Here is an 11,185-nt window from a genome sequence, read left to right as displayed (position 1 = left end):
CCAAAGAAAGAAGGTAGTTAAGGCTGAGAAATCTAGTGAGAATAAAAGAGAACAAAATGTGGCGGAAATTTTTCACCCTACTTCACCAGCAGGTGTTTGTTGAATGCCTTGAATATGACCCACAGTGTGCACTGTAGCTAATAAAAATTAGAAGGAAAAATAAAACAATGTTCTAAGTAAGGAGCTATTATGAGAGTCCCAGTCCCCAATATGTCAGGTATTATAACTAAAATTACCATTCACATTATCAGAGCAAGCAATATTGGCCAATGGAATAATCATTTTCAAACTAACCAGTCAAATCAATGGAACAATAATTTTAAACCTGCCAGTGTGTTGAAATTATTAATTAGACAACTTTATTAACACTTGTTATTAGTGTGAATTAAAAATTGGGAAACTCAGTATGATAAATTGGTTTGATGAATGTTTCTCTTTCAATGGTGTGGTTTGATTTAGAATGTTGATTTTAGAACATTTCAGGATTACAGTGAGTATGAGTCAGAAGTCCAGCTCAGCAACTATATAAACCCTAAGACAGCTGATTTCCTTCTCTGTAGCTCATCTGAAAGAAATAATGGTGAGTTTATCTTCTTTAGGGATTTCATGAACCAGCAGCTAAAGCCTATTGATTCTTCTATAAATATAGCTTTAAATAGTCTAAGTCTTGGAAAGGGAAACTGAGGAAGGCTATTTCTTGGCGTTTCTTCAGCTCCTATTCAGCTACACAGTGTTTATCCAATGTATACCTTGAAAAACAAGAAAAACTCTGTTGGTACTCTGTTGCCTGTTAACTGAAAGGACTGAATTCTAAGACATTCCAGTTTCTTTCAGCTCAAATTGAAAATTCGTATCGTGTTTCAAATCATCATGTCTTCACGTCATGCCTTCCTAGGTCAAAAGCATCCTGCTGGCAAAGATCACTATTACAATTTTACCCAGCTTTCTTCCCACCTGGAATTCACTCCTACATCCGTTAGTGAAAACTGCAATACTTTGAAGTTGAAGGTTGCATTCAGGCAGGCAGAACAGCCTTACTCCCATCCTGAGTTGGAACAGATAATAGATTTTACAGAGCAGGTGTCCAGCTGGCCAAGGTCATTACACAATGAGTCAGTGTAAATATCCAAATTGAAGTTGTGGACAAGCCCAGCACATAACAGGTTCGGGTGACGAGTGTCCTTTTGTCTAGCTGCCACAGTGGTCTAAGAACATGGAACAAATTAGATGAAAAACCCCTTGTCTGCCTTGGAAGGTTATGCCTTTGCTAATCCTGTAGCACTCAGCAGGCTGCCATTACTTGGTGCAAATGTCTGCACTGGTGTCTTTGGATGATTTTGTTTCTCAGGAGCTATTTGTTCAGGGAAAAAATAGAAAGCGGAAATATGAAGTCAGTTTTCTTCTGATGCTTCCAAGAATGAATACTTGTGAAGGACAAGCAGGCCATCTCTCCTTAGAAACACTTAGTCCAGAGTCCAAAAAGTCCTTCAGGGTTGCAAATAGAAGATCATAACAAAACTTCAAGTAAAACAAGAAAATCAAGAAACTCTGTCACTGGCAAATAATAGGAACAATGACCAATATATTATAAATTTATGCTTCTTGGCACTGTAGGTAAGTTTCAATTTCAGACAATGCCTGAAATTCAAAGGCATGAAATATGTGAAAACCCACACAAAATTGGTTTTAAGTTTCTAGGATATTAAAAATATAGTTGAAGATTGAAAGAGTCTGAGAAAAACATTGAAGGGTGCAAGGCTAAGTTGCACGCACATATTAATACTAGTGTATAATAGCGTGTTCTAACTTTACAGATGAAAAGGCTGATGTGACACAATAAAATGATTTGTTCAAAGTTAAGTCATTGAAAATTAAATGAATATAAACATGAGTTACTTCATGTCTCAGTGTAGAAGAAGACACATCAAACATTTCTGTAAATAGTCATATCGAAAGGAAAATATAATAACTTTGTAATTACTTAGAACAAGCTATACATATTAATATTGATTTATATAATTTTCCTCCAGTTCACAAATAAGAAAGCTGAAGTTGGGTAACTTGTTTAAGGTTACCTCTGTAGAGTAGGACAGCCCAAACTCAAGGTCAGATTCCTTGACACAGTTTTTTGTTATGTTGACACAGTGTATATAACATTTTGCATATCAAAATAGCCTCCGGAAAAATCTAAACCTATCAAGGTCTGCTAATTTGTTCCTCCCTCTAGAGTTAGTGAAACAATAACTGTGTGGGAATGCATGGTCTGTATGTTCCCATGGTCTTTATAATCTCTTTCTCTCTTGCAAGTGGTACACTTGGCCAACAAAATCATTTTTTGAGTATCTAATATGTGTCAAATATTGCTGGACACAGAGTCACAGATTCCTCCACCCCAAGAGGGGGTGGATAACCAACAAGCATCACATAAGTAAATAAATAATTAGGTCTTAGGAAGAAAATAAAATCAAAATTAGTACTGGACGTTTAAGGTGGGGACTGAGGTAGACTGGCTTTTTTAGTTCAGCATGTTGGTGCATTCATTAATCATGAAGATTGTTAAGCAACAATAACAGTGCCCCAAAGAATAACCTGAGGATTGTAAATGGAGAATAATGAAAGAGAATGAGTTAACACTGCTAGCTAGTATATATTACTATCGCAACCAGGTGACTTACTCAGTATTTTGAGTTTGGGCCAAGAAATGTGGACATCCAGAAAAAGTGGGACAAAAGGTTGCAGGTGGAAGGTTAGGGTGAGTCTTCCTAGGAAACGTAAAATTACAGTTGTGCTGATATGGTATCATCTCCTAACCCTGAAGTTTAATATACATTTACTTAAAACAAAGTAAACAAACATAGACTCATATATCAAATATTCTAAACATTTTACATGGAAAATTCATATACTAGGATTATCTCACAGATACTTTTGCTCACTTTTTACATATGAAGAAACTGAGGAATAGATGGCTTAAGTAACTTTCCTATGATAGTTTGAGCAGGATCTCCCTGAAATATCGTAGTCATCAGAACCTGTGAATTTACTTTACAGGGCAAAAGGGACTTTGCAGATATAATTATGGATATTGAGGATGGTGATATGGGATTATCTGGATGGGCCCAATATGATAACAAAGATAAGAGTCAGAGAAGAAGATGGAAGCAAAAATCAGAATGATGTGGCCATGAGCTAAGGAAGGTAAATAGTTCTAAAAATTACAAAAAGCAAAGAAACAGATTCTTCCTTAGAACTTCCAGAAAGTAATTCACTTTGATTTTAGCCCAGTAAAACCATTTCAGATTTTTTGTCTCCAAAACTGTAAAGGAAAAATTTTTGTGTTTCCTGCTGCCACCAAATTCATGGTAAGTCTTTACAGCAGCAATAGAAAAGTACTACATTTCTCAAGGCTGTAGAGCTACAGAATGAACGCGGCCTTAATTAAAACTGAGGCAACTTGGTATCAGTACCAGAGGTTTAATGTTTGTCTCTTATGGCCTCTCACAGAGAGTATAAAAGTTTAGGTTGGAAGTAAAATTAAGATCTCCTTGGTTTTCGTCTGTGTTCATAATTTCAGATTATAGAGGAGCCAAAGAAAGCTAAAAATTAAAAAAAAAAAAAAAAGGAAAAGAAAAAGAAGGAGGGCTTGGCACATGCCTGCAATCCCAGCACTGAGGGCAGCTGATGTACCTGAATCATAAGTTTGAGTTCTCTAGGTAAATAAGTAAGATCTTTTCTCAAATAAAAAAAAGGAAAGAAAAAGTGCTGGGGATATAGTTCAGGGGTATAGTACTCAAGTTTGACTCGAGTATAGCACAAGTAAGTAAATAAATGAATAACATTTAAAATAAAATGCAAGGAATCCTAAGCCAGCCAGTGCACACCAATCCCCTTTCCTGTTTCACATCCTCAGGTCTGAACACATCATGAACATAATTATTTGGTTTTTGAGAGATAAGGCTCAAAGTGCTATGGTATGGAAACTACCGGGCTGGTTGATGAACTAATGAGCAAGTTACAGAGGGGCACCTGGTGGTTTGGGAAGACTCACTTTTTCTCAGTGTCTGTGCGGAACTGGAGGAACGAGATTGTGTAACAAATGAACGTCAGGATCCAGGTTTACCCCATACTTTCATTTACCATTAGCTTAGGAAGGACCAGACAAAATGGGAATTACACACTTATCAGTTTGTTCTCTACAGTGATCAAAAGTTCTGTCATTAACAGTCTTACGATTACTAGAATCCCAAGTTTTAACTACCTTTCCATCCAGGTTGCTCCCCCCAGCACTTTAACACAGCATCTAGGGTATATGCGATACTTATAAATATTAATTGAATTGAACTGAACATTTATGATAGCAAACTTTGACCAATGCTCTTCAAACATTAAGGCTTATGAGAATCCCGTGGGGACTTCATTAAAATTCAGATTAGGAGTTAGAATGTCTGAGTGGGGTTTTAAATTGGCCATTTTTACCAGTTTCCAACAGCTGATGTCGCCGGTATATAGTCTATTTTGGAGGTCTTAGAAAAATAAGAACTCGATTTTTTCCCCTTTAGGCCTTCTCTATAGAGGGACCAAATCAGATGTCAATATCAATGGAAAGCTGGAACAGTGCCCCAACTCCTTGCTCCAGGCACTCTGCTCAGGTCTTCCAGAGGTAGGGGAAAGGGGAAGGGATGGGATGAAGTGCTTAGGAGCTACTGTGCTGACATTCTTCGTTTCCAACTTGGAAGGACTATGTAACCCTTTGAACCTCCCAGGTCATAGACAAACACAAGGAAGTACAGCGCTGCACCCCCGCTGCGCCCTTGCCCAGGCGGAGGAGGAGAAGGAGGAGGACGCGCTTGCGTGCACGCTCAGCATAAATAAGTCCCAGGAGGCGGTCACTGGGCAGAACCGCTGCGGACGCCGCAGGCCATGGCGGGCGAGGACCACCAGTGGCAGGGCAGCATCCTCTACAGCATGCTTATGAGCGCAAAGCAACCGCGCGCGGCTCCCGAGACTCCTGAGGCGCCAAGTGCGCGGCTGGGAGTTTCGTGTTGGGGCTGCTCTTGCGGTTCTGAGCCCCAGGTGGGCAGAGAGGGACTGTCAGGAGGGCGAGCGGTGGCGCTTCTGTACCGCTGCTGCTTTTGCGGTGAAGACCACCCGCGGCAGGGCAGCATCCTCTACAACATGCTCACGAATGCAAAGCAGATGCACGCGGCTCCGGAGGAGCCCAAGGCGCAGCTCGGGGCTCCGTGCTGGGGCTGTTCTTGCGGTACTGATCCCCGGGTGGGTGAAGAGGGGCCGCTGGGCGGACGGGCTGTGGCGCTCCTGTACCGTTGCTGCTTTTGTGGCGACGACCACCCCAGGCAGGGCAGCATCTTATACAGCTTGCTCACAAGCGCAAAGCAAACGCAAGGGGCTCCTGAAGCGACCGAGGCACGGTCGGGGCGCTCTTTGAGGGAGCTTTCCTACTGTTCACAGAGGCTGAGGGCTAGCGAGGGGCTGCCGAACGAGCAGACCATGGAGCTTCTGTACCGCAGCTACTTTTGCGGTGAAGACCACCAGCGGCGGAGTAGCATCTTCTACGGCTTGCCCAGGAGTGTAAACCAAACACACGGAGTTCCAGACACGCAGCTGGAGGCCCCCTGGTGGGCAACCTGGTGTGCTGCACAGAGGCCGGTGGCCCTCAAGAGTCCACAGGTGGTCTGCGAGGCGGCCTCGGCTGCTCTGTTGAAGACCCTGCGTTTTGTCAAGTATTTGCCTTGCTTCCAAGTGCTGCCTCTAGATCAGCAGCTGGTGTTGGTGCGCAGTTGTTGGGCGCCCCTGCTTATGCTGGAGCTCGCCCAGGACCACTTGCACTTTGACACCGTGGAGACCTCAGAGCCCAGCACGCTGCAAAGGAGCCTCACCGCCAGGCGGCGGGAGACCGAGGGTCACCAGCCACCGCCCCTCTCTATCTTGCAGCCTCCACAATTGGTGCCGCCACCTGGGGCTGAGCACTTTCCCTCGGTCGCCGCGGTCCAAATCATCAAGAGCTTCCTTGCCAAGTGCTGGAGTCTGGAAATCAGTACCAAAGAGTACGCCTACCTCAAGGGGACCGTGCTCTTTAACCCGGGTAAGAGCGCCGGCCTTGGGCGCCGGCTGTTGCAGCTCAGCAAAATATTAGGCACTGCCTACCTGTAGACACTATGTTTTCAGTAGTGGTAGGGGGTGGCGGAGCACGAGCTAAGTAAGAATCGTGACTAACTTCGCAGTGCTGAGGTATCAGGACACAGGACCACTCCCAATGGGTGAACTGCTACCAGAAACTCAGCGCAAAGGACAGGGAGTCTTTCTTGAGGTTCGTGCTTGGCTCTCTACATATGTTTGTTACTACAGAAAAGTTCGTGTCTTCATGAGACAGAGCTGTTTTGTTTTCTTTTAAATCTCATTGCATAGCTTTAAAAAAGTTTTTGCTCCCTGCAAATCCTGTAACGTTTTCTAAAACCTTAGTTTTACATTTACCAAAGCCTTTCAGTTAGTGGAATCTATGAAGTCTGGGAAAAAAGGAAGCATGTGGACCCCCGTAGACTCTACCCTGGGGTTCCTTTCAGACAGGACAGTGGACTATTTCATGGATCTGCCTCAGAGTGGTCCTTTATGTGGCCCCAAGAGACCAGATTCACTTTGCTTCATGTCTCTGTGAGTATCGGGTTGGCAATGGGACAGGAAAAAGATACAATAGGGATAGAGACCAGAGGCACTGTGCTTATGGAGCTTTAAAAAACCTCAGAAACCTCCTAATCAACTTTGCTGCCCTGAACCCTTCATCCCATTATGCAGAGTGTTCAGATCCCTAGTGGAATTACTCCGAAGTAAAAGGCTGGTGTGTTTTGGCACCTAGGTTGGTGTGTTTTGGTCCTGTCTTCTGAGTCCAAAAGGATTTCAACTATACCAGTCTCAGGTTTTCTGTTGAGTGCTGTATGCTGCCCCACATAATGCAACCAAATCACTGGAGGACAGTACCTTGTCTGGGTTTGTCCTGTTACGAAAATCATCCTCAAGCAGCACCCTTCAAGTTGCCTCTGTAGAAAGTTTCCAGTCAATTTAAGTTGAGATAACCTTTTATAATGCTCCTTGTACATCTTTTCTCCTAGAGCAATATTTAGTGGAATAATAATATACTCATACTGTACAGTTCATGACATAGAGACACCTCAGCTCATCCCAGTGACTATTGGAAGTCTTACTTTTGCTTATGCTATTGTTTTCCCAATTTACCTAGGCAAAAATGTATGCTTCTGTGTGTGTGTGTGTGTGTGTGTGTGTGTGAGAGAGAGAGAGAGAGAGAGAGAGAGAGAGAGAGAGAGAGAGAGAGAGACAGGGAGAAGGAGATGAAGACAGAGACAGAGACAGGCAGAGGGAGACAGAAAAACAGAGAGACAGAATCAGAGACAGAGAGACAGAGAGGTGGGGATAGGGAATTTAAGTGTCTCTCAAGGCTCTTCCTCTAGGGATTCTGCTTTAGGAGTCTAAAGCCAGCCTCCTTGAGCTGCATTCCTAGTAACTGCCCAGGTGATTCTTAAGGTCATTTGGAAAGCAGTTTCCTTGTTCCTTTTGGGATCCAGAGGTAAGATTGGGACTCAGCTTCACAAGTTTATATTTCAAAAGTGTCACTCTTTCTTTAATCCTATTTTACATACTTTTGTCACACATACACACACACACACACACACATACATGCTGGCATACATACACATCCACATCTGTCTCCTTTATTCTTAAATTTCTTTTTATGAATCTTCTTACTGTGGGTTTAACCAGCCAAATTTCTTGTGTTTGAAACATAAATACACCAATATTTGGGGAAAAGGTAATGCTTACTATGTGTATGAACTTTCTTTGCTGTTTATTCTTTTGTATTGCCTCATCTGTAAGTTTTAACAAAATTTGTATAGAGTTAAACATACAGGTAGGTTTAAACATATATGTACCCATATATATGTATATAAACACACATATATGGAGTTTAAACATGAGATAAGTAAAAATAAGGATATATATGTGTGTATATATATATATATATATATATATATATATATATATATGATAGTGGCATCTGCCTTTTCTTTTTTCTGACTTCTTTGAAAACACTTTTTTTGCTTGTTCAAAAAAGGTTATTTGTGTAAGGAAAATGGAGGGATGCAGTGTGAAAATAGAAAGAAGTAATGTGGGGTTCACAAAACGAACTTTTTAGTAACCGTGAATGTAGGCCAAGAGGTGCTTTCTCAGTGGCATTCATGCACAATAAAACAGGATGTCAAGCTGGGTATTGACTGAGCTACAGGTAGTAGGGATTCAGAATTGGAATTGGATTAGAAGCGTGGCTATACTTTGTTCGTATTTCCTTTATGAAATTTGATATTTGCCTACAATAGGAGTCTGTGAACATTATTAGTTTTTAAAGAGCACTGATACTGCTCCTTGTGATGAGTTCCATAATACTATAAAAATCTTTTACTGCTGAATTTAGTAGAAAAAGTAAATACTTGCATTTATCAATTAGATCATTTAAACAAAGTAGAAAACTATTAATTACTTGAATATAAAGTATAAGAATATTATTACCATAGTTCAAAAGTTTTTTAATTAATACAAAATAACTTTTAAAGAAGCCTTTGCTTACCACCTTCTTTATAAAACTAGCAAGAATTTAATCTTTTTTGTGTTGTATTTCATTCATTTTTTTACTTAAATTTCACATTGCACCACAGGAATGTCATGCATTTCCTGTTTTAAAAATTTATTTTTGAATCATGTCACCCAGAATCCACGATGTTTGTACTTCTATCTATTAATGGCAGTAAGAAAATGTTATTAAAAATCTTATTTTAATTTGTTTTAGAGAATCTTTTGGAAACTTCCATAAAATCACACAATCTACCTTTCCCCAATCCAGAAATCATGGTACAGTGTGTTAACTGGGCAGCATTAGGTTTTACAATTGTTATGGTCTTCTAGCATAAAATTGGCCTGCAAGCAAATAATTAAAATAAAACATGTGAGTCATAGTTTGTGGCTGTCAAGTTTCCAACCATTGCCTGGATAGTCAGTATATTGATGGGAAATTTCGAGAAAAAAATCGCAAAATATTGATCACCTGGTAAAACTTTTTGCCATGATACAAGTCTATTTCTCACAGGTAATATGTAAAGTACTCATCTGTTGAAATAGCATTATTTTTTTCATGTTTGCACAAAAAGTTCATTGAAGCAGAGATTAAACTATATTCTTCTAAATTACGTGTGCTTTTGTTGCTCACAGCCAGTGTTTTTAACTGAGTGTATACAAATCCAATAAATATTAAACAAAAATAACTCCATGAGGTTTCCTTTTTAGAAGTACTGAGATCTTACAACTGCTTGGCACTTTATCATTGCGCTAAAACACCCTTTAACTTAAGCAGTTACTTAATGGCAAATTGACAGGAATAGATGTATTCTAAAAGCTAGCAGAAATCTGTGGTGAGCTGTTTATAACAAAGAGATTTTTTTTTTCCTTTCCAGACTTGCCAGGCCTGCAGTGCGTGAAGTACATTCAGGGACTTCAGTGGGGAACTCAGCAGATCCTCAATGAACACATCAGGATGACACACAGAGAGTACCAGACCAGATTTGCTGAACTGAATAGTGCCCTCTTCCTGCTGAGATTCATCAACTCAAATGTCATTGCTGAACTATTCTTCAGGCCCATCATTGGCACTGTCAGCATGGATGATATGATGTTGGAAATGCTCTGTGCAAAGTTATGAAAGCATATGAGCTGCTCAAGTGAAGTTTACCATAAAGAAAAGATAAAGCTCTGTTGGCAGAAGAGTGTCAGATGTTGTGAAAATAAAGCTTCTTGTTATTTTTACATGCAGAGAATTTTGTATTCAATTAAAGAATACTTTAGTTACAGACAATGTAAAAAATCCTCTGTTCATATTGTTTCATTGTGAAAGAAAACATTTAACAACAGGGAATATACCTTGGAACATCTCTAAGCAAAGAGCAGAATACTAAGTTATTTTCATGATTTTAAAGTGTTAACCATTAAAACAATTGAAAAAAATTTGTCAGGGTTTAAATAAAACTGATTGAAATCTAACCAACACAAGCAAAAAGTATATTCATGAGTAATTTTATGAGATTTAGTATTACAGCATCCTATTGTAAATAAAGATGACTTTGTTTCTCTTCAAAGCTACTTCCACTAGCTGTGTGGAAGAGGCAATTTGTGGTCAGAAAGACACCTGAAAGTGAAATAGTTTTCCACACTTTTGTTTTGTGATTTTTCTGTACACAATTATGGATTTGAACAAAAGTTCCATAAGAAATGTATACTCTATAAGGAACGGTTACAGTTTCAGAAAGCTCAATATTATGAAACTCTAATTGTACATTGTTTTTCACATACAGTGTAACTGTCACATTGGACAAGCATAGCATGAAATTATAAAGCGGCTTGATTGTTAGTTCCTGCTGCTCCTCTTACCTTGTTTCTTGTGGTGCTGGAGACTGAAGTCAGAGCATTCACACCCAGCTATGCTCTAGTCCTTTTTAATTTTTTTGACACAGGGCTTTGATAAATTGCTAAATTTCCCAGATTGGGCTTGAACTTGCAATTTTTCTGGATCACTCCCCAAGTAGTGGGATTACAGTTGTGTGCCCCTATACCCAGCTCCTCCTGCCTCTTTTAAACATGATCCATAGAGCTAGTTTTTGCATGTCCCTCTATGAAATTTAGAGCTACACATATCCATTTACTTATGGATGATCACCCTCTGCTAGTAATTTGGAAGCGTAGTCCAGGTAAAAACATATTGCAAGGAGTCCGAAACTTTCTTTTGTGCAGACATCTTTGACAGTCTGATGCATCTTTTTTTTTTTTTTTTGGTCTTTTTCATTTTTTATTTTCATTTTATTTTACCAGGGATTGAACTCACGAATGCCTGCTTGCAAGGCAGGCGCTTGTGCCGCTGAGCTAAATCCCCAGCCCCAGTCTGATGAATCTTATGCACATCTCAAGATGAGACGCTCAGAATAATGTAGCAGATAAAATACTTAGGATCACATTAAAGAAAAATATTATGAATTATGTTAAAGGAAACCATTAAAATCTTATTTGAGATATTTTATAGGTGATATAATAATACGTGCACTTCTTTATCATCATA

At 39.9% G+C, this 11,185-nt stretch overlaps 1 protein-coding gene across 1 annotated transcript; it reads left to right on the top strand.

The window, feature by feature from the left end:
- The first annotated feature begins 4,911 nt into the window (after positions 1-4,911).
- Nr0b1 (nuclear receptor subfamily 0 group B member 1) lies at positions 4,912-9,969 on the top strand. The gene is made up of 2 exons (XM_003464740.3): positions 4,912-6,103; positions 9,534-9,969. The coding sequence occupies exons 1-2, from the start codon at positions 4,921-4,923 to the stop codon at positions 9,776-9,778; spliced, it is 1,428 nt and encodes a 475-aa protein (XP_003464788.1). The 5' UTR covers positions 4,912-4,920; the 3' UTR covers positions 9,779-9,969.
- Positions 9,970-11,185: the final 1,216 nt, after the last annotated feature.

The sequence above is a fragment of the Cavia porcellus genome, unplaced genomic scaffold, assembly GCF_034190915.1.
Source record: "Cavia porcellus strain 051 isolate PalLab524CR breed Dunkin Hartley unplaced genomic scaffold, mCavPor4.1 scaffold_33, whole genome shotgun sequence".
Classification (NCBI taxonomy): Eukaryota; Metazoa; Chordata; class Mammalia; order Rodentia; family Caviidae; genus Cavia; species Cavia porcellus.
The sequence above is the reverse complement of the archived record's forward strand: the minus strand, read 5'-3'. Positions and strand labels throughout refer to the sequence as shown.